Here is a 25,107-nt window from a genome sequence, read left to right as displayed (position 1 = left end):
GCTAATATGATCACACACGGATGCTAACCAGTTGAATCTAATGATAATATAGGTAATAGGTTTTTGGTAATTAGAAAAAAAATTATCTTGTTACCTTCTAGAGCACATCATAAAATAAACCAGTAGTATAAATATTGTGCCTGTTTTTATCAAACGGAATTCACTAAACTCTTTGACAGAAAATAAAGATATATATAACATCGAAGGAAGTAATTAAACAAGAAAACTCTTGAAAGCAATAAACTCTTAGCTGAAAACGTAAATTATTTAATTTCTTTTTGTTTGTCATTCTTTTCAAACGATTTAGAGTAAGTTAAATGCATGACATTCGATCAATCTCTACTCAGTAGAGGGCAAAGAAACTCTTCTTTTTCAGTGTTTTAAAAATAAGCGTTCATCTGTATACTGTACTAGGTTATAAAGTAAGAAGACAGTTATCACCAAATGAACTCCATTAGATAACAATAAAAAGTCATCCATCACTGGATGACTCTTTGGTATATTATGGAACTCCTGAGCACTGCAAATCCGTTATAGCTTCTGAGATCATACCCAGAAACTTAGTCAAACTTAGATCACTTCACATTTAGATTAGTTGTTTTATATTTGTGATTTCAGTCAATTCATGCTATGAAGCGACGAATATTATCCATTACTATCGACAATATTTGTTACCCGTCTAATAGGACAATAATGAAAATGTTCGATAATTTCATGTAATTTTTATGCAAAAGCAATTAGTCATTCACCCTCATATCTTGTGAAATCTGGTGTCTTGGTATTTGAATTGAATTTTACGTGATAACTGGTTTCATCCTTGGTTTCACTATTATTACATTACAAGTGAATATCGGTAACAGAAATTAAAAAATGTATTTGTTAGCTTGATTTTCATGTATATTTTAGTATTCACAATGAAATTATGTGTGTTGTTTAGGAATCATATTTATCCACTTCAAAGTTAGACTCACACTTTCAACTATGAAAAATACTAAATCTCCACAAAACACCCCTTCTGATAATAATCATATGCTCACTAGTGACTGACTTCGGGAGGTAAATCCAAGAGTTCTAGTGAGAAGCAGTGACCAGTGGAGTTCAAACCAGGTCTGTTGTGAGATATCAACTCACTGAAGACGATTGGTGAACGGTTGCTCAACTTCGTGGATTGGTTGGAGTTAGACATAAACACCATAGGAAGCCGGCTCAGTGGTCTATCGGTTAAGTGCTCTGGCGCGAGACTGTTAGGTCCTGAGCTCGAATCTCGCAAGGCGAGGTCGTGGATGCGCACTGCTGAGGAGTCCCGCGGTAGGACGAGACGGCCGTCTAGTGCTTCTAGGTTTTCCTTGGTGGTCTAGATTCAATTGACTCACGCTTTCAACTATAAAGAAAAAAAGTCACTTTTGTTTTTCATTTACATAAATTTGAATTTTCTCTCTTCATTAGTCTTATTATTATATTACCAGACACGTTTTACAAACCTTTAGATTAGTTTCCAACATGATAATGAACTATATATGTATATTGTATTCTTTTTGTGAAGACATTTAATACACATGAGTCTCAATTAATTTTCTATTGAATGTTGTTTTCTTTCTGATTTAAGCTTCATGAAGCATCACAATCTTGGAATCCAAATATATTTATTGCAGCTGAATATAGTCAAGAAGCATTTGTTGGATCATATGTTGAAATAGTATTAAATATACCAATATCAGAAACAAAGAAACGATATAAAAGAAATACTACTTTTAATAAATCAAATATTGATATTAATCGAAGTCACCAAATACAAAATGATAAATTAACATTTTCAGAGAAATTAAATACAAATTCATTACCTGAAATTTTAGTTTATGGTAGACAATTGATAAAAAATCAAAAATATAAAGTAAGTTCAATTCACTTAGTATTATTTGTTTGAATCTTCGCATTGATGTTTAGGACTGCAATTGATCAGTCTCTTATTTGGCACATAAGCATACTGTGCGTATTGCCTCTATATAGCCTTAATTCACAAGCATTATAAGCGAAGATGGATAGTGGCTAGCAGTGGAATCCAGGACACGCGTTTCGTTGTATTTGGGACTCATCAGCCGGATATACCTGCATTTCAGAGTTGATGTTCACTCTGGAACTCGAACTCAGTGCCTTTCGCTTCAAAGGCCATCACGTTATCCACTGAGCTACTGAATCCTGATAGCCACTTGCTTGTGCGATGAGGTGAAGTTTAAATTCACTTAGTATTGTTTGTTTGAATCTTCCCATTGATGTTTTAGGACTGCAACTGGTCAGTCTCTTATCGGCATATGTGCATATTGTGAACTATATACAAACATAAATTATTTGTTTTCATATTTACTTGAAGGAAGTGAAAATTTTCAGTTTTTCACTTATCTGAAATATAATAATAATTAGTTCATTACTGATTAAAACAAGTGAAAGTCAATCAGTTTTGAACACTATTAATAAATCAATGTTTATATTTATAACTTTGAGATAAATATCTGAAAGACTTTTGGTCATTAATGATGAAAAATAGACTTATTCATGAAGGCAGGGAAATAAATGACTATCAACAGAACTGCACAGATGTTTCAGTTCAGTGATATAATAATTCCTTAAGTTCATTAACCATACGTCTTAGATAGTTTCTTTTGGTCAATGTAAAGTATGCTGTTGAATGACCTTAAGGTTATCAGCTGTTTTAGTCAATAAGAAAACAGTATGTATGAAAGAATAATTTTTAACCAAAGACAAAAGGATTTGCTAACAGTATATCAATTCCAACTGATTGAGAAACTATTTTAACTAAAAACGTTTTGGTGTTTGACTTTAGTGTTAGCCTTGATATTCAGAGATAGGATTCAGTTTACATATTCCACATATCCATACATTACCCCCTTGATTCTAATATCTTAAACCTAAAAGTGTAACATCATGAACATAGCGTGCTTACCCTAAACTGAATCTTGCACCTAATGCTAACCCTAACAAAAATTACGATTAAATATCATACTGATTTAAATAATTCAGAAGCATGTACAAAAGTCTAATTCCCACATTTGCAATTGTCATTTCAGACACCTAAAGTATTTTTAAGATCAGATGATTGAAATAGTCGTTAGCCAACAAGTTGGTTTGATGTTTGTGCGATGACTTTAAAGTCACCTTGTCGATCATGATGGGTTCCGCAGTAAACATTAAGTTAAATGTAGTTTTTTTTGCTACTTTCAATTAAAAACCTTTGACATATTTTCTAACATTCATACCTGGCATTTAACTTTTACGAAGATTTCAAGAGTTTTTGGGCTGTTTTAAATCTTAAGCTGATTAATTCACAGTAGCTTCTTAATAATATTAAATAAATGAGGAAATTATTACTGCATTAGGCAATAAAATTTTGAATGTTACACGTGTACAAAATCATGTGATACCATTGGATTTATATACTAAATTTTAGTGATTTTTTTCCTCATCGTTGTCCTATTTATTGTTAAACCAAATTGGAATGTTAAGCGTTTAAATAATTCGTATCAAAATCAATATCCATATTTTCACATAACCCAATGATGCTGACAAAGGTATAAAAGGATTTTCAAAGAGAAAATGTATTTCGTTGAGAACATGAATCGATCAATGTTAGACGACCATTGAAAACCTGGAAGTACTGGAAGGGCGTTTCGTTCTAGTATGGGACATATTTAATGAATTTTTCATGGTACATCTGAAATTAATTATGAAACAAGTTATGAACTATGGAGTAAATAAGTTCTTGGTTTTATATCTTTTTAAAGTGTGAACAGGAAAATCTTAAGTTTGATTAGTGATTTCAATAGCTAGTCTTCTTATATCATATAAAGTAAATATGAATAAGGTAATTCAAAGTCAATAATTGTTATTATCATCATCCAAGTAGAAAGCGGCAAGACTATAATTATTGACGAACCAACCAGGTATAAGATAACAGGTCTCGGATTTCGGTGCTAAATTCGCTCATCCATATGACTAAATAGAGTTTTGGCATTATGGCTGATATCAGTTCGTGACGAAAACCCTGAATCTAATTCTTGATCTTAACCATCAATCGTAAATCATATTTTTAATTCCTCACCCTGGTTTATAACCCTCAGGGGACCTAGTTATTAGGTGGACACTCTCAAGGTCAGTTTAATGTCGCCCAAAGGTCATCTATAAATTATGGTCTTACCTAGAAAGCTTTAAGATATTTTTCGATCATCAAGTTAACAATTTGGAAAAGTAGTCTCAAAGTTTTGGCAAAAAGCCTCTGAGGATGAAATTAAATTACAAGGTGAATGAGACAAACACCATCGAGTTTGAGTAAATGTAATTGAAACTATGAAATGATGAATTACTGTTCAATCAACTTAAGAAATCGTGCTGTTCATAATATTTTAAGTCGACAATATTAAGATGATTGTTATAGCTCATTCCTGACAATTAACAAAATAAAACAAATAACTGTTCGGTACTGATACATCTTAATATTATCTCAGCACATGTTGGCAAGTGAATTTCAATTAAAAATTCTCTACTAATTTTGTTTAAATGAATTTGAAAAACTTTTGAAAGTTAAAACTCAATTTTTATAAAATTAAGAACTACGAATGACAACAACAATAACGCTTTCTTTTAAATTCAGTGTAGTGAAAAGTAACATTATGTCTGAAATTTTTAATATTCTACTTGTTCTTAGAGTGTAGATGAACAGAATGACAAAATAATAGATTCTAAAAAGCTTCTAATTTAACAAAGAAATCATATTTCCAAAATGTTCATGTTGAAATACTGGAATGATTTTCATATGAAAACAAATTACCAGAAATCATCTTCACAATAAACAACTTTTATTTTTTAATATAAAGTTGTGGAGATTGTTAAGTTTTAATTGAGATCATGATTTGACCAATATTAGACTACCATTCAAAACCTGGAAACAGCTGACTGCCCATTCGTCCTAGTATGGGACTACTCAGCAAATTACATTCCCGATCCCGCATGTGAAGCCCAAACCAAGGACCACCAGACTCAAGTGGACGCCTAACCTCTAGACCGCTGGACCGGCATCCAACGGTGGTAATGTCTAACTTTAACCGATCAACTACATTGCGCAACCATATTCCATTATCTTTGGTGTGTAGTTACCTCCACACTGACACAGTTGAACTCCACTGGTCATGGAAGATAGTCGCTCAATATCGCGGATTGGTTGAAATCAAACATTAAAACTGTTGGATGCGGACTCAGTGGTCTATAGCTTAAGCGTTCGCGCGAGGCAGGTCCTGAGATGGTGGGTACACATTGGCTGAGGGGTCTCATACTAGGACAAAAGGGCTGTCCGTTGTTCCCAAGCTTTTAACGGTAGTCTAACATTGCTCGGTTTATGATCGCAATAAAGACTTTTATTTTACCGTTGAAATAATAAATTTGGTCTTTTGACTGAATGGTCATTATTGAAAGTTTACATGTAAAAGTGGTGATTCACTGAATGTATATTACAGCTAGTGCAGAAACATTTAGAATAGATTAGCAAATAAATCAGGCCAAAAGATAAAAATAGAGAATTTAACACTGTAATCAGGTAAAAAGATTACTTGAAACTGAGTCGAGACGTACAAATCTACCAGGTCAATGCAGAATGAAAAAAATACACTCACATCGGTTGGTCTCTTAGAATTATGAATCTCAATTCCAAGGCACTCTGCCGATTTTCTACAACCACCCATTCTGAAGAATAGACATTTATGAACGTGTTTTATTGGGTATCTGTAAAAATAAAAAGATAAAATGATTGTGCAGCTTTAAGACTTTTAATGTCTTTTTATTCGACAATAATGTTTTGTGAAACTCATTATAAAACTTGAAGGTCTCCAGCTGGGTTGTTATAATGTTATATATCTTGTTACATTCAGTAAATCTGTATCTGGTAGACATATGTGCTATGGGATAGTAGGTGTTTACTTATTCCTAACAGCTATCTTTTTTATCAGATAGAGAGGACAAGTGGATGAGTAGGATTTCGACTTCAGCTTCTTACATTTTTAAAGTCAAAATATCAGCGGTTAATTAAATTCATACTGTCGTTTTCAAATACTAGAAACATTATTTTGTTAAATAATATGAAATCAATATTGTACTGGTAGTCACTTCTCACATTTCATGCTGGTAATTTGAAGGCCATTGTTTAAAGTCCTCTTCATGCTAAAGGTTTTCATGTTTTCAAATATCATCCTAGTATGATTTTCTAAATATCATTGGCTAATCGAAATTCAGAAATGAACTCATAATAAGTTATCTTGTTTTAGAAAATAAACTTGAACTTGAATCATTTTTATTGATTGTTTCAAAGTTCTTGCTAGTGTGCAAGACTGAAATCGATAAGTTTCTTTTGGGATATGTGTATTCCATGTGGTCTACCTCAATACTGAAATTAAGTTGCAGGTAGAGTTGGGTGGTAGCTAGTAGTGGTGTCCGGAATATACTTCGTCTTATATGGGACTCTTCAGACGGATGTACACGTATCCCGGCGTTAATGTCTACACTGGGAATCCAATTCAGACTGAACATGAACTTTGAGATGCATGTCTACCCAGAAGGCGAGTCACACACTAGACGAAATGTATCCTGATTCCCACCACTGACAAACATTCAAATCTGCTTATAAAACCCGAATTTATTTTAAAATAAGTTTAAATGAAACATAAACTCATTAGTTCTTAAGTTCACAATTCAGTTATCAGATATTTCACCGAATATCTTGTATGTTTTATCCAATAAAAATGTAAAGTTTAATTCATTTCATACTTTTTCATTCACATTATTTATAAAATTTAATTCGAGATAGTGTTGGGAAAATTCATAAAAAAGTTAACCTTAAACTCCCGTTTTGTTTGTGACCAATAAGCTTTTAGGTCTACCTAAAACTCTTCTTACTATTTTCACAGTTATTCATATTTGATAAAGAATTTAGATGATAAAAATGATCTCATACTGTTAAATATTAAATACTGATATGAGTAATAAGTAGAATGATATAATATACTTGATTTCATTAAAGTTAAACCTGTTAAATGATTCTAATAATTCTTTTATATAAGATAGCTACCTTTCCTAAAAGCTGAATTACCCAATGTTATCCTACCACTGTTTTTTTAATAAATTCATTTACTTATTTAAACACATAAATATTGGTACAAGGAGGAACCAGATATATGTGCGCCACACAAATATCATTTGATATGCGTGAGGGCTGTGATACTGACCAGGTGCCCAAACTGAAGCAGTTGGTCTGCTTAGGGGGCCACACCCGGAGCCTTTGACCAAAAGGTCTGATCCACAAGGCAGCGGGGCATCGTAAGGAGATGTAGTCCCATGGTAGCCGGTGACCAACGACTGATTCATATGCCAGTTGTTCCCTCGGGATACTGGAGCTCATGTGCACCATTGGTCCGGAATAAGGGTTATCTAACTCTTCTATGTGGATCCTCCATATCCACAGATCCGTTTGAAGTGCCGGTCATTCGCTTTTCGTCCTCTCAATTTTGTAAACAACACTTCCGCCACGAGAAGGTAGTGAGTAGGACTTCCCTGTCAGAGGCTATATACGCGTGGCCATGTGAGAGCATTTCGAGAGGGAGAGCTGAATCTCCTCACTCTCAGCCGTACCAGGGCTTTTAAACAAATGAATTAAAATGATTATCTTGAATTTACAACCATTCTACCTATAGATTAAAACTGATTACTTCATACCATAATTGATCAATCAATATATCAAACTGAGTGTTTACTTAATGTAAATGTCAGTCAACTAACTATGATTTTATTAAATATAATCTAGTTAATATATCTAAAAGAAGAATATTGTTACTGTGTTTTTTTGAAAGCCGAACAAATTATTACATCTGATATAATTAGTTCTTTTGATAAACATCTTTATAGAATGAATAACAAAAGCATTAAGACATAACATAAATTTATTTCATTTTCTGTCCTCTAACTATTCCACTGATGCATTAATTTTCATGGATAAAATGTCTTAAAAATACGATTTTGTGTACAATAGGCATAAACTTATTTAGTTTACTGGTGAATCATGATCATTTTCCAAAGTATACGAGTTTAATTTATAGAATGATAGGACAAGTGAGAGAGGGAGAGAGAGAACGATCATGACTCAATTGAATGCTAGAAATCTATGAAAAAAGTTACGACTACAGTAAACAATATAGTACAATGGATACTAGATTCTGAAAAATACTAAAAATGTTACTATGATATTTATGGTATTCATAAGCAGAATAATGATGCTTGAAGAAGGTATGAACAAACAAAATTACTGTTGTAGTGAATGAGAATAGAAGTGGGGACAATCGAATGGATTTGAACACAAAATTACAGAACATCTTAGTAAAATCTGTGAACCATACAGTAAATACTTGATTTTGAAAATACCAATCAATTGTCTTAAACGTGACTGTTCGTTCTACAAAATTTCAATCAATCGTCTCAGACTTCAACGTACCTTCATTTCCACAGTATTCGTTCTTTCCTCTCGTTCTCTTTTATTAGATCTTGTTAACTTTCTGTCCCAAGGCATTTCACTTTCTTTTGATACATACTACGTATATCTGTCAATATCAGTAGCACACACCACAATATGATGGGTAAATTGATAAAGAATAGAACGAATTTAAATAATATCAAAACTATTTATAACGTAAACTATAGATTATAAATAAAATTCGACTAATATTCACAGTCGTGTTGATAAGATCAAATGAAGGTCCATAGGATCCTTGTGCTAGTCACAATTCGAAAAAATTATTTAAACTAGAATGTTTTCAGAAGTGTTAAATGTCAACAACTCTATTCAACTGTTATATCACTGAGCTGTTGAAATATTTTAAAATTTCACTCATTATAAATAGAGCCATCAGAAATAGATCGCTACCACATTAATAACATTCACTTAAACACTATGTTAATAATAAATTAATGTGATTAACAAAACAAACCCTGATTCTGTAAAGATAAGTGATGTGTGGGAGAGAATTACAATCATTGTTTGTTTGCATAGTCAGACTTTTAGATAATCTGACAGAAGTTAAATAAGTTATATATTCTCCTATCTTTATTATTATTATTGATTGTTGTTGGATTGTGTCAGCTTGTTGTCGGTTCTTGATGTGGAAATATATTTACGTTTTAATTATACTTATCACGTGTTCTTGATCTGAGTTGTGTTGAAGTCCTGGGAGGGAATCTAGTGTAGATATTCGTCTAAGGTAAACTAACGTCCCATTCGTGTAGACAATGAAAAGCTGAGCGTTATAACACTAAGAAACCAATCTATTCACATAACAAAACACAATTTAACCAAAATTAAAATATGAACAGTGGTATACAATAAATAATCAACATTTATTTATTTTATTATTCCGACTTGCAGTATTGAAATAGATTAAACCTGAATAGAATATGGTTGGTAAAACTATTGAACCCCTTTCTTTTCAATATTATCTCTTATTCAATAAATAATATAAAACGATGAATTACCATTGTCATTATATGTTTGTTTGTTTAAAAGACTATACCAATGGTTTTTATTTAATTATTGACAGATTATCCCAATTTTGTTTATTTATAAGATGATAACTGGTACTATACACTTATACAAAAATAAAAAAATTATTTTATACTTATTATTATGTAAACAATTTTTGTATAAAGTCAAGTGTGTATAAACTAAGAGTTCTATCCTACCTTTATACTGTCATAAAACAACTCGAGAATAAGTATAAGATTGAACACTTAAAATGTTTACAAAGAAAATTTCATACTTGAAAGAAACTAAAATGATTGAATAGAATAAATACAGTAATTGAAGAAAGTCTGGATATATATATATATATGTACTACTTAAAGTTGTGATTAACCTAAATGAAGAACCATTGAATATTGAAGAAGATAGTTAAGCTTCAAACTGATATATCAGTGTTTATTAGTAAAGAAATATATCATCATAAATACGATGACTGAAATACCGAAGTAATTTGGTTTGAAAATGAGAATGAATAACAAACATTTCATATGGGTTAGAACTTATTTTACATAATTATTTCTCAGGAATAAGTGTTTGTTGTCATTGACAATAAAGATCTTGGTCTTAACTTTCCTCATAGAACTTTATTATTCATTCTGAAGTATAAAGTCATTTCAGAAATCAGTTTTCTTATTATATTAAAGAAACATTTCTGTATTCAAAGACTCATATGATGGAAAGTGTTTGTAATCTGATGAAAGATCGATATACCAGTTTACGAAATTCATCACAATCCTACATACTAAAGTTTTCTGTTTTGAGAGCCTAAACAACGTGCTTCTATTAGAAATGGTCAACTAACCGCGAAGATAAACCGCTTATAAATATAATGTGATTTAAAATTAGACAGAACTCATTGTTCTTTATCTCTTACTTTTTCTACAATTTAGGCATTTGTCCTAGCGTGCATTTATCCAAATATGCAACCATTTGGTACCAATACAAATACAGTTTCAACAGGTTCCAGTACACCATTAGATTCTTATCCATATAACCGTGAACAATCACTAGAAGATGAAGAGAATCTTTCCAAAGAATTATGTACACCAAGTTTATGGTCAATACATTTTCAACCAGATCAAGCGATCACATATACAGATCAACAAATTGGTGATATGCATGCTAGTGAATCCATTATAAAAGAGAATAGTGAGACAAGTGCAATGAAAATATCCAACACAAATTCACAAAATGTATTCTTTGCTAAATTTGCTAATAATACAGATGTTTTCACTATAACATTGATTATAATCATTGCAACTCTTAGTATAATTGCTGCAATATGCACTGCTATTGGTTGTTTGATGAGGTGAGTAAATTCTTCTTTTATTTTTTTTAACCATAAAAATATCAACATAGGATAAGAAAGAGACTATAAATGTCAAATACATAAAATCATAAATCAAGATAGAACAAATCTTTACTACTCACTGGCTTTGATCATTTGTTTAATAAATAATATTTATCGATTAGAATTATTTCTGGTTAGCCTTTTTAGCGAGTTAGTTTTCTACTGGTTGAGGTTACTAACCCCACGCCCAACCCTTCTTCTTTACCCGGACTTAGAACCGACAATAGCCTCAGAGGGGCCCCAGGCGGAGTTTATTGATTAGAAACTCTTCAAGTTATGTAGGTTATAAGAATATTTCAACGAAAATACATTTTTGTTTATATGGAAAAAAATCCCAAATATTCAAGAAAAAATTAAGAAATTCAACATTGAAGTTCACTGACTAAGAAACAAGTCGATCTTCACCCAAATAAAATGTATTACTTATTGACATCTTTTGTACAAAAAATGGATTATAGACAAGACTATAATTTATGAATGAACCAATCAAATTAAAGATAATAAGTCTTGGATTTGGGCTCTAAATTCGTTCATCCATAACATTAAATATCATGTTTCGGTTGTGGCTGATATCGTTTCATGATAAAAACCTTCACCTTTAATTCATGACCTTAAATTCTAACCCTAAATCCTAATTTCTCATATTAATTTGTAGTTCTCTTTTGACATGGGTGAGTAGATAAACTGTCTCAAGGTCACTTTCGTGTCGCCAATAAATTATAGTACCACCGAATATATAAAATGATGTCTGACCACTAATGAATTATAAAATGAATTACATTTTAGTCAAGCCAACAGAACAACCGAGCATGATGAAATCGAGATTAGACTTTGAAAATATGAATAATTTTTCAAACTGACAATAAAATTGATAACAAGTCGTATACATAAGACATGAGTTACAGTACTGTATAATTGAAGATATACTAATAATGATATCTTGTCATATATTTTGAAAGACATAAAGGAATGACCGCCAAAAAATGAGTTACATGATCTTATGGTTTTGAAAAAACAATATATTCTCTTTTGAAAGAATTTGATCAGTTATAAACTAATTGATCAGTTTTTTGTGCCAGTAAGAATATATCATTACTAGTCTATAGTAATCTATACACCCCATGATAAAACATTGTATCACACCAAGTTGAATTCGGTTACAGTTTATTTGTGATTATCGTATTTAAGAAATTCATTACTAGATGACTACTAGTGTTGGAAAATTTTCATGGAGTCAATAGAACTTTTCTGTCATAAGAACCTTTCTTGTTCACGTATATTCAACCATGTGTCAAATAGTTAAGTTTAGGCTGATCACAAGTTAGTGAACTGGCTTTTCCTAAGAATTAAAAAACACTCAATGATGAATCTCCGTATTTGCAAACATTAGCTTCCAAACACCATTTTTATCACTAAGGCTTATACAGGTGGTAAAAAATCAGTATATATGATCTATTGGTAAATTTTAGTTTACACTAAGTCATATTGCAAAACGTCTTTACCTATTCATTGAGAAATTACAACAAAGTATCAATTCCTAAATGCATATGGGTTTACAGTCTACTAGTATTTGAAATATGTTGAAGGAAACTTGATCAATTACCATAGTTACGGAACCTGATTTTTCATCCTTGATCGATTAGTTTTGATATAACTTCGACTATTGTGAAAATGTATACAACGTTCATATTATTTTACACTATACGTTTATAACTCTGAATATTGATTATCTACTTCTTATAAACAAAGACGTACTATCCATATGGTGTAAACACGATTTATTTATTTATGATTTAATTGTACAGAAGACGTCGAACTAAACCCATAGATAATGATATGTCAATCACCTTAACACCATCAGATGGAATGTTGAAAACTCCATTAATGCCTCAATCAGTTCAGAATTTTTCAGGTACCAACGGAGCTATTGAACATGAACCAACAGATCCGGATACACCAGGTAAGAACTTTTTTATTTAAGTGTATTTATTAACCACAGTTATTTGAAATGTATGTTCATATGCTTATTTTATTATTTCACCCATAAAATTGGGTTGTATTTAATTCTAATATAATTTAACAAAGAAAATGAATTTCACCACATTTAAGAAGAACATAAATAGAGTTATCTCATTTATGTTTCTAATGAATATATTCAAATAATTGAAAACTTCTTGCTGATAATGTCTTCCTGTCAATGTACATTTTATAAAACTTATGATATTTATATCTCAAATCTAAAAGCTATCCACATATCTGTTTTAATGGTCCGAGATCTGACCCCAATTCGATTGTATGAATGATTGTTACTGAAATACATATGTCGTCTATCCTCGTATATAATTATCGACTCAACACGAGTTAGTGAATAACGGAATTAAATAAACCGAATAACAGAATGAATTTTTAAATATTTATATTTCATGCAACTGTTGATCTGAATGGACAATCAAGTAGATGGGGTGAGGAGTAATGACGCACGGCGGAGAAAGCATGTAAACCAACTCAATTCAATCAAGCATGAGTCGATATTTATAATCAGATAAAAATAATTTACAGACATGTGATGAGTGAGATTAAAAGTGCACACATATACGCTTACATCAAAACAGTCAAGTTTGACAAGCGAATAATTGACAAGGTCCGGAAGTTAGAATAAATTATGTGAACTTGACATAGCAACTGACACTACACTGTCATATCTTTTAGCAAATTTAGTCACTTTTGTATCCTAATTTTAGAAATTGCATTTGATTTGTTATTAACGGTGAATTTACACTACATAAAACTTATAAATATGTATGTTTTAACATCAATTCTCATGTTTACCGTCAGCTTTTATGAAACATTATTTTTCGGGGATGTTTTTCTACGTACAGAATAATTCTAACCTGCTTTTTTTCGATGTAATTTAGTTCGTTAAATAATTCTATTTTTTTCTTGAGTTTGGTCATTTCTTCAAGAGACTGATCAAGTGCCATCCTAAACATCAATGGGAAGATTCAAACAAACATTACAAAAAGTAAATTAACACTTCACTCCATTGAACAAGCTAATGGCTATCGCGACCCAGTAGCTAATTGAGTAACGCAGTAACATTTAAAGCAATCGGTACTGGGTTCGTGCCCTGGAGTAAACATCTACTCTGGGATGTAGGTACACCCAAGTGAAGCGTCCTAAGTAGAACAAAACACGCGTTCCGGATTCCACTGCTCGCCATCATCCATCTTTGCTTATCAAGTTATTATTAGCTCAAACGATATACGATGATCAAATATTTCAAAATAAGACATACTTGCTGTTTAGTAAAGGTTAACTCCAAATTGTTCTTAAACCCGTCCTACGATAATAACATTTAGCAATAAATCAAGTAGTTATCGAAAAACACCAGTTCAGTAATGAGTTTTGCTGAATTTCACTTTAATCAAATTACCTGTGTTAGCAAGTTACCGTGCTGAATAACCATAAATTTTGTAAGAAAAAAAAGAATAAAATAAATTTTGTCAAAATGATATATTTAAAGCATATATTATTCGGCAATGGTTTCTTCTTTCATTGAATGACTTGATAGTCTATTTATTATATGCAAAATTGAAGTTTATTTTTGTATAAATAACTAAGTGTGAAAAATTCAGTTTATTCATCAGTAATTCTCGTCACTTTTGAAAAATAGTTCGACTTTATCATGGTCGAGGATTCTTACATGATCCCTTCAATGATACTACTAGATTTATCTTCAATATGCATATATGTTTAACAATAAATAGCATTCAACAAAAGAATTTTCTTTTAATTTACCAAAAGATATATCAGTTTTGGGCACTAACGGACCTTTTATTAATATAGCTTGAAAGTATTAAACGTAACAGGAATTAGTAATTGTCCATCTGATTTGATACTGTTTCTTCATAAATATTGTTGGACACATAACAGAAGTATTACTTTCATGAAAGTACTATATATATATAGTGTTATATCGTCTTTAATACATATTTCATAGTGTGTAACAATATAATTTAGTGGCTTCATATCTGACTCCAGTTAGGTCGGACAAATGATTGTTATCCAATGATTGCTGTCGAAATATGCATCATGACTACCCTTGTATGTAATCATCGACTTAAATCGCGCTACTGAATAACGGATTTAAATATGTCAAATATGAGAATGACGGTTTGCATATGTATCATTCATAAAACTGTTGATCTGAATAGACAATCAAGGAGATGGAGCGAAGAGAAATGACGGTCGATGGAAAAGGCCTGTGAGCCGACTCAGTTTAATTAGGCGTTAGTCAATATTTATAGTCACATAAAAATAAATTACAAACATGTGATGACTGAGATAAGAAATTCACACACACGCTCATATAAAAACAGTAATGGTTGATAAGCGATAGGTCAAAATGTGACTCAAGAAGAATGAATAAATCGGCATGCTCAGAAGTTAGAATATGTTATGTGTGCCTGACATAATAACCGACACTACATATCTAATATCTACCAAATGATTTCACATAACAATGTAATAATCTTTCTTTGTTATCGTTTTGAAATTCTGTAGTGACGACTTTGAATTGATAAAAAAAATTTCCATTTCATAGTAGGACAGATCTGTCTTAACTATTTTTCATTTATTTAGTATAAATAAAATTATCCTTCATTAATACTTGCCTCAATAATTGTCATTCGTAATTTACAGATTTCCATTTTTTTATCAAAATATCTTCACTAAATCGCCATGGTGACTTTATGCGTGTTTATTACAATAGATTGATAAGATGCAATAAGTAGTAATCGAATGTTAATATAACGTATCAAAATCCTGTAGGAATTTCACATTGTGAAAGGCGATTCGAATAATTAAAAAAACATGTTTCCTTATTCCCGTAATATTCAATAACATTTTAATAACCATGTAGTATAGAACTAACGTATCATTTAAGATAAATTAAACAAATTCACTGTATTGTAAGCAAAGATGGATGGTGGCTAGCAGTGGAATCCGGGACGCGCGTTTCGTCCTATTTGGGACTCGTCAGCTGGATGTACCTGCATCTCAGAGTTGATGTTCACTCTGGGACTCGAACCCAGTACCTTTCGCTTCAAACGTCATCGCGTTATCCACTCAGCCACTGAATCCTGATAGCCACTTGCTTGTGCAATGAGGTGAAGTTTAAACTCATTTAGTATTGTTTGTTTGAATCTTCCCATCGATGTGTTAGGATTGCAACTGGTCAGTCTCTTATTGGCATATGTGCATAGTGTGCGTATTGCCTCGATATAGCCTTAATTCACAAGCATGGTAAGCAGAGATGGATAGTGGCTTACCATGCTTGTGAACTTTGTCAATATTTAAACAATCGTATTCGATAACTATCATTATTAATACAGTTTTATTGAAGTTTCCCTTAGCCCCAATGATCATTATCGAAGATCTCATTAAGATCGCCAAAGTTTGTTTGGTTTTGTTTTAAAGAAAAAAATATCAAAAAATATTGAAAACATAAAATGTTCCGCTAAAACAATGAATATTCAAGAATATCTTTCTTGGGATCACGCTACTTCAATCCTTCTTTTCAAATAATATAAAATATTTTTTGAACGAATGTATGGAGAAATTAGGGTTATGTTAAATGTTTATATGTATATACATACATACACAAAAATATAATAAATAAGAATAAATTGTATTAGTTCGCTTATCTTCCCTCAGATTATTGATTAGAGAATAACCGTTGTATCTTATTTAGATTTCATGAATAGAAGGAACCCGAAAAAAATGACATTTCAAAATTAAACAGTGTACAATTAATTATTGAGATTTGTTTAAAAAGAAAACGTTTATTTATACTATTCAGTAAATGTTTAGTTTCTTTAAAAAAACTAAATACATGTAAGATAATTGACTAATAATATATTTAAAACAACACCTAGGAAAGAGCCAATTTACAATTACTTACTGACTTAATTTAGCCTGTTACCTCTCACCAGCATTCTTCATCCAAACCTGCCCTGGGAAATCCTTTCCACTTATTTCTAGTTGTTATTCATCCTTTTCATATCTGCTTCTGATTCCCTACTTAATGTGTTCTTTGGCCTTCCAGTTTTTCGCTTCCCTTCCGGATTCCAAGTTAGGGTTTACCTCGTGATACAGTTTGATGATCTCCTCAACGTATGTCCGATCAACTTCCAACGTCTTTTCCTAGTTTCCTCTTCAGCTGGAAGCTGGTTTGTCCTCTTCCATAGAAGGATGTTGCTGATAGTATACGGCCAATGAATGTTGAGTATTTTGCGTAGACAACTGTTGATGAATAATTGTACCCTCCAATGCTATTTGTGCTTCCTTGGACAGTATCAGAGCAACTCTCTGAGTGTTTAAATCATTTTCTTCTTCATGACCAGTGTACAATAGCATCTCCCCCAAATCTAATCTTTCCTATCCAGATTGGGTTCAATGGGTTACGCTTATTACGAGAACTGTCAAGTTGTGTCCCCTCATTTTCATAGGTATTTGACCGGTCTTTCTGGTCTCCTACATTGTCCGAACATTCCATGTATTTACTTTAATGGATGTTCTGGTTGTTAGAATGAGCATCGACCTCTCGACTTCCGAATAATCTCGACTTTAATTCTTGGGCGTCATAATTCTTGGAAATGGAGATCCTTCAACTTCCAGGATAGGTTTAGATCATTTTTCTGACTAGCGTTTCTTTAGTTAAGTTGTTTTCTACAGGACGTGGTTGCTGACACCATTCCCAACCCTTCTATTTTACCCGGTCTTGGGACTGGTAATAACCTTAGACGAGCTATAGGCAGAGTTTGAAATTCACAATTATCTAGTTTTGTGATTACATTTGTGTTTGAAACTGACATTGCAAACAAGCATTTCCGTTGTTTATTTATTTTTTCTCTCATATATTTGAATCAAACTGTTTACTTAACAGTACATTTTAAACAAAATTTAAGTAGCATACATGCATATACCATAAAAAATTAATTTGATAATGATATCTATGAAAAACTTATTCTAGATACTGTTTTTATCTTACCAGAAAGGATGTTTTTAATGCAATTTATTAAACCTATATTGGATAATCAAATTTATTAGTACTTCAATTATTTTGTATGATTGGTAACTTAATTTCTCACGAACATGAATCATTTATGTACAAATTACTTAGTTATAATTTTATATTGGTCAAGCATATCTAAACTAGCAGAATCCGGAATTCAGTTAATTTATTTAATAGACAAAGAGTACTAAAACGATGTAATATGTTGGTGCACTAAATTTCGGACAATCTCATGATACGTATATTTGCTAAGATCTATGTATATGAAATAAAAAATGTCAACTAAACAACTTCATTAAGCTAGTGTATCTCATACTTCCGATAATTTCCGTCTTTGAGCTTCACCATTCAAATTTACTAGGAAGACCAATTGTTTTGAGAGTTCGGATTCTTTAGCACCATGCACAGTTCAACGGAAAACTCCTTTCTACATCTAAATATATGTCTTTCAATAAAAAAGTGTTTAAAAACACCATGCTAAGACAGCTTCTCCGTTTCATTATCAGCTCTTGATTTATTTTCGCCTATAACCGTAGGTCTCTAACTGTTGTGTTTATTAACCCATCAGTTTTAGGATTTTTTTCGGAAATACGTTTTAATATTTTAATTCAGCTAATTAACCTTAAATGGAATACTGAAACTGTTCCTTAGTGAGTCATTCGGATCTCATGTCATGCTTTAGAAAGATGAGTTCTTCAATCTTGAAGCACTTTTAATATCCGGGCATACTTTATTACAACTAAAGGAAAAGGTCTCAACTGTTGATGAAATATGATTATAGATCAGAAGGGGTTTTGTGGAGAATTTAGTATTTTCATAGTTGAAATCATGAGTCAATTGAAGCCAGACCACCATCGAAAACCTGGGAGCACTGGACGGCCGTTTAGTCCTATTATGGGACTCCTCAGCAGTGCGCATCCACGATCCCGCACTCGCGAGATTCGAAACTACGACCTACCAGTCTCGAGCCGGAGCCCTTATCCGATAGACCACGGAGCTGGCACCGAAAGGTGTTAATGTCTAACTTCAACCAATCCACGATTTTGAGCGACCGTTCACCAATATGATTATTCAAAAAGGGAAAGTTTCTTTTAAATGATGTCATTTATTAAAACTGTACAATCATATTTACAGTTACTTAACATATATTAGTGCACTGATAGGTAGAATGCTGCTGCGTTATAAGTACTCGGAAACTTCAGGTATTTATAGATCTATTAATTCACTATTTTAATACTAAAGCTTTTGGTTAAGTTATTTTCATAACTCTTTATCTAGAAATTGTCATCGGAGTTCTTTCTTGTATGTTATGCCAATCTGATTTTGGTTGGATCTAATAACTTTATTAATTAAAATAATAACTTGTTGGCTTTAAATGAAGGCGATTTTTTGATCTTTTGAAGACACTTGTTTTTCAATTGATTGATCACTGGGTGGTGATCATTGTCATGTATGTCAGGTCCTTCTTAGTGCAGATCGAATCCTATCGACCAAGTTGCAATGTGGCCACCAGTCTAGTGATTCGATATTGCGTGCACTATGTTGAGATAAGATGGTGGTTGGAGGTAGTGAACAGGAAACCCTGGACCTAGGTTTTGTGCCACTTGGTACTCGCTAGCAATGTGTACCTGTAATCTCGAGGGAACTGATGCTCCCTGACGGACTCGACCACGTTTCAGCCAGCTTCACAGAGACGTTACCATTGAACTATTTTTCATATAATAATGCAATAATATTAACTTTTGATATCTTGTTGTATATACATACAAAAATATAATGCTGAAAGCTATCAAGCTTATTCAACAACAAGCTAGCACGTTTAGCAAAATTTTACACTATCTTACACTTAACTCATAACTATTACTATGAATCTCTTTTTGTCAAAAGATACAATTTTTATTGTAATCATGAAATAAATTTTATTAGTGTTTTTCATTAACAAACGGAGTAAATAGGAGAACTATGGAAAACACATGAACCTTAGACAACTGTCTTTCCATAGTCTAAGATTCTTTAGAATTGGACAAATCACTAAATGAAAAACCACTGTAGAATCCACTAAACATCATAAATTAAATATCTAAATTTATTTTGAACAAAACAACATTTAAATGACTAATGAGCATTAATAAGAAACTGATGAAAATTAAAGACAAACATGAAGAAAATCATCAAAAAACTTACCGCTAAAATCCATTACTCAACACAAATGGTAAACGTACAGAGATCGACTGCATTTAACAGTGATTTGATACATTCGTTTCTGCATAATACTTACATAAATGTTATTACAAATATGTTGAGTGGATTTTATTTCATATGTATCTAATATCCAGTGGTATAAATATGTAAAGTACTCGTGAAAGCTAATAGTTGAACTCAGTATTGGAATATGCTTCAGAACAAATTGAAAGCTTCTTACTTGGACTAATACTCATTCAAAGCATTCTGTATGTATTATGGTTTTTAATAATGTTAACATAACTTCTTACTAGTAAAATACACTGGATAATAGGATAATCAAGTACTAAGTACTTTAACGTTTGTCTGTGATTTTTTAATAGCGTTATTTCATAAGGCAGTGTAATTCTTTCAGCATGGTTTAATTGACTATAATTTTGAAACTTATGAATTAACACGATCTCCAATTCAATGATCATTTTTTTGGTTTCAACACACTGAAAATTCACATTGTTTACCAAACAAAGAAAATAATCTCAAACTGAAATTTTCTGCCAACTGTTTGCTTACAAAGAATAGAAGGGTTGAAATTCTAGTAAACTGTAAAGCCTACTTGCGTGTATCAATTTCTATCTACTGAAAATGAATTAAATTTTTTTTTAATTTACCGATTTCTAGACAATCCTACACCAGTACATACACCGATACGTTCAGCAATACCGATATTACGCCTACCAGAATATGTAGCTACGCTTAAACGTGACAGCGGAATAGGTATATCAGAAGAGTATGAAAGTATTGAAGCACCAAACGACCTAACATGGAAACATGCCAATATGGAAGAGAATAGACCAAAAAATCGTTATGCCAATATCATTGCATATGATCAATCACGTGTAGTTCTTAACGAGATCGGTCGTATACCAGGTTCTGATTATATTAATGCTAATTTTATAGATGGATATCAGAAGAAAAGTGCATATATTGCAACTCAGGTAAATGATGTGTATTTCTCGATATCATAATGAAATGAGTTTCTATTTTTTACAAATATAATTTCATGTATAAATTCCATCTATCATCACAGTGGCAGTTGATCTTTACATTAGAAACTTCAATTACGAAAAGTGTTCCAGTTAGTTCCAAATAGGTTATTTCTCATCCGAATATGATAAAATTACTTAGGTCTAATCTTACTCCAATTATTATTGTTTTCATTTCCATACCGGTCAATTGGTACTACACTAACGAGACTCACTGTATAGTACATCTAAATCATTATTACTGAAAGGTTATTCTGGTATGTTGTTTAATAGTTATATCTTGTTTAAAGAACTAATAAGTAAATTAATAAAGAAACACAACATAATAATTATTTATAAACTAGAAATCATGCACAAACGTCAGTTTAAGTCTTCTGTTATCCAAACTACTCTGACAAAAGAAACGACAATCTATTAAAGTTTAAGGAACATTTGCAATTGTAGTGACCGTGTATCTATTTTCAAAATCCTAAATATATTTTTCCGTTATTTTTGGTATTTCAACAAGATGACTTAAAAATTAGAGCGATTCATGTTGAAAAATACCACAAAATATCTTTAATATATCATAAGAGGATATTGGAGACATATATACTGCTCAGTTCTGATAAAATCAGTGAAAAATCTTCTTGGCATAAAACTATCAGTCTTCAACAACACTCACAGTGTTATAAATTGTCATAAAAGTTTGTAAAACATATTTGGAATATGTTTTAGCCACATGTCAGGTTTGAGACAGTTGATTTAGATTTCAACATTGAATGTCAGTGGATTAGTTAGTAATAAAATTGGCTATCAACTAGTAGATTGTAGCTTCAAACCCTGCCTTAATTTCTTCAGTTTTCATAATTCGGTTGTGCTGCCACAAAGTGTGACACAAAAATGACCACCAGTTTTTTTAATTCGTTTTATTTCTCGTTAAGTATCATTGCAGAAAAAATGTTAAGGCGTTATTTTTGTTAGGAACAGTTATGCTGGCACAATGTCTCACTGTATAAATGTTACTGAAAACGCAGAAATGAATAATCTTAGTAAGCCAATCGAATTCATATGTTAGAATGAACATAATGTTAACTTTATATAGGAGAAATATGTAACGACAATCATGAACTGTATTTCATGCTATGTAGATTAAACATTTGATATTTAATCTTACATATAAATTGATTTACTTCATATAACTTATAGTTATTCAGAATAAACTATTATCATTTGGTAATTCTGGGGAAGTAATTAATTTCGAAAGTTGAAAGTTCACACTTCAGAGTCTTAATCTTCTTCGGAAAGTCAGTGGTATAACACCTAATTCACTCTAGACTATAATGTATACTGCAGCGATATTTATTGAAGAAAAATTTACTAAAAGTAAAAGATTCTTGAAAGAATGCTGTTTGACAATCATAAAAGATGAGGATAAACTGTGAGATAAAAGTGCTGTGCTTACTTGAGAATCTCTGGATTCAAATGACTTTAACTGTTAAAAATTACGGGGTTCATTGTCGTCAAAGTTAGATCATCCCGTCCAATGTGTGATTTTTTTCAGGTACATTCTATATCAGATATCGCTAGCACTTAAAATCACAACGAAATAGATAGTTTAGGGAGTTTACCTTATAATGATCTTCTACTGTTAAATAGTGGATCACATAAACAAGAAAACGGATGAAAAATTTACAAATTTAACGAAATGTATCCAAACAAATTTCGAAATAAAGTATAAACTTTTTCGATCATGATAAATTCGATCTAAATATTATTTTGTATAAATGAGTCTCGTTTTCCACCACAAGGATCATAAATTATAGTCACTAACTAAGATCACATTGCAACGTATAAAAAAATCAAATGACGAGTAAGAAATTTTAAACTTGTCACATACAAACACTTTTGAAGGTGAGTCCACTAAGTAGTTGATTTTATTTAATTTTCTGAATCAATCTATCTTTACGATTATATGCGAAACATTTTTTTGGCATTTATTTAGGGCCCATTACCAGGTACATTTTATGATTTTTGGCGAATGGTATGGGAGCAAAATAGTCGCGTAATTGTTATGATGACACATTTAGAAGAGAGAGCACGTATTAAGTGTGATCAATATTGGCCAAATAGAGGAAAAGAAGTATTTACTTTACAACAACAACAACAATCCCAACAACAAGAGTATAACAGTAAAATAAATTATGATATTGATTATACCTCAGTGCCTACATATACTGTGATTGTAAAAAGTATACAAGAATTTGCTTATTACACATTGCGCACATTTATTCTACAACGTAATTATGAAACTAATTTATTAGAAACTGATTCGGTTGCCTTCAATCAACATCAGAGTATTAATGATTCCAATATGAATATTGAACAGCGAGAGATTAAACAGTTCCAATTCACAGCATGGCCTGATTATGGTACACCAGATTATCCTCAACCATTACTATTGTTTATACGACGTGTTGGTCAAGTACGTTCACAGTTAATGCATCATCTACAACAAGAACGTTTAATTAATGATGAGAAAGTTAATTCAAGAGAATTAAAATTATCACAATCAAGTGATATTCATAGTTCCATGAATTTAAACCTTTCCGATGAAATTGGACCTTTGATTGTACATTGTTCAGCTGGAGTCGGTCGTACAGGTAATCTTGTATCATTTTCTAAAACATTTGTTTACGTTTTACAGTACTTTCAGTACTTCTGCATATGTTTAACTAACCCTGACATTCATTTCATTGTCCTGACAAAATCAATAATTAATGTTGGTCAGACATTCAACAATCTAACTGGTTTTTAACTAGATAGATCCTATCGTTTACAAATAGGAAAATAAAGGGATGAGTATCTGTGATATTTTCCCGCTACAATTAAAATATTTTATGTCCATGAAAAGCCTGGTCAGAAATCGTAAATTTCACTTCCTACTTCACTTTTCTGACTTGGCTTAGACTTAAATGAATGAATTTATCAAATTACCATCTTTTAAAGAAGCAGACTCTTTAATAAGTGTAGATAATCAACCTAATGTCTTATTAAAATAAAAGGGTCGAATTTCAATAAAAAATTAGGAATGGGATAAAAGTATTAGAACTTAAAACTTTTTAAATCACGAAAACATCCCAGTCACTAATTACTTACTTACGCCTGATAAACCTCATGAAAGAGGAACATTCTGTTGAAAATGCTTTCTGGTACCGCTAGTAGTGTGATGCCTCCTTAGTTCTCACACTTGCTCAGATCAGCTTTCTTTTGTATCTTGATATACCTGATATCCCTCCTTCCAGTCTGTCGGCACATATCCTACTCGCAGTTTCTTCGATGTCTGACTTTAGTGCGTCGGCTAGTATATTGTCAGGTCCTACTGCTTTCCCACTCTTCATTTGTCTGATGGCCACCCTGATTCCTTCGATCGTTGGTGGAGTGACATCTATAGAAAGGTTTGTGTGTGGTGTTTCGATTTTCGGTGGATTCAATGGAGCTGGCCTATTCGAGAGTTATTCAAAATGCTCTACTCATCTGTTCTTATGTTCTTGAATCTCAGTGACTAGCTTGCCTTCTCTCTCGTTGACCGGTCTCTCAAGTTTACTATAATTACCCACCAGTTTCTTCGTTGTATTATATGGTTGTCTCACATTTCCTTCTCTTGCGGCGTTTCCTGCTGCCGTTGCTAGCTCTCCCGCGTATTTATGCTTGTCAGCTCTAATGCTCACCTTCAATCTCTTGTTTGCTTCTGTGTATTCAACTAGTGTCCCGACTATTCTCGTTCTTCTTCTTGTTAATTTATGTCTCCTAGTTCTTCCTTGCTTGAATCTTGTCCAGGGTCAACATAGAGATC

At 31.9% G+C, this 25,107-nt stretch overlaps 1 protein-coding gene and 2 non-coding genes across 3 annotated transcripts in view; 1 reads left to right on the top strand and 2 right to left on the bottom strand.

The window, feature by feature from the left end:
• The window catches only part of Smp_130570 (putative receptor tyrosine phosphatase type r2a), a gene marked incomplete at its 5' end in the record, with an annotated part of 62,373 nt that overhangs the window by 30,691 nt on the left and 6,575 nt on the right, over nt 1-25,107 (top strand). Inside the window, 7 exons of the mRNA XM_018789956.1 lie at nt 1,607-1,675; nt 10,513-10,931; nt 12,779-12,933; nt 20,908-21,224; nt 23,257-23,443; nt 23,576-23,747; nt 23,841-23,914. Of these exons, the coding sequence (XP_018655347.1) occupies nt 1,607-1,675; nt 10,513-10,931; nt 12,779-12,933; nt 20,908-21,224; nt 23,257-23,443; nt 23,576-23,747; nt 23,841-23,914 (1,393 nt within the window). The remainder of the gene's footprint in view (nt 1-1,606; nt 1,676-10,512; nt 10,932-12,778; nt 12,934-20,907; nt 21,225-23,256; nt 23,444-23,575; nt 23,748-23,840; nt 23,915-25,107) is intronic.
• Nucleotides 2,125-2,196, bottom strand: Smp_tRNA_00130_Pseudo_TTG.1.1. The gene has a single exon. It is a non-coding gene (tRNA).
• On the bottom strand, nt 16,043-16,114 carry Smp_tRNA_00043_Pseudo_TTG.1.1. Its single transcript has one exon. It is a non-coding gene (tRNA).

Source organism: Schistosoma mansoni, chromosome W, assembly GCF_000237925.1.
Source record: "Schistosoma mansoni strain Puerto Rico chromosome W, complete genome".
NCBI lineage: Eukaryota > Metazoa > Platyhelminthes > Trematoda > Strigeidida > Schistosomatidae > Schistosoma > Schistosoma mansoni.
The sequence above is the reverse complement of the archived record's forward strand: the minus strand, read 5'-3'. Positions and strand labels throughout refer to the sequence as shown.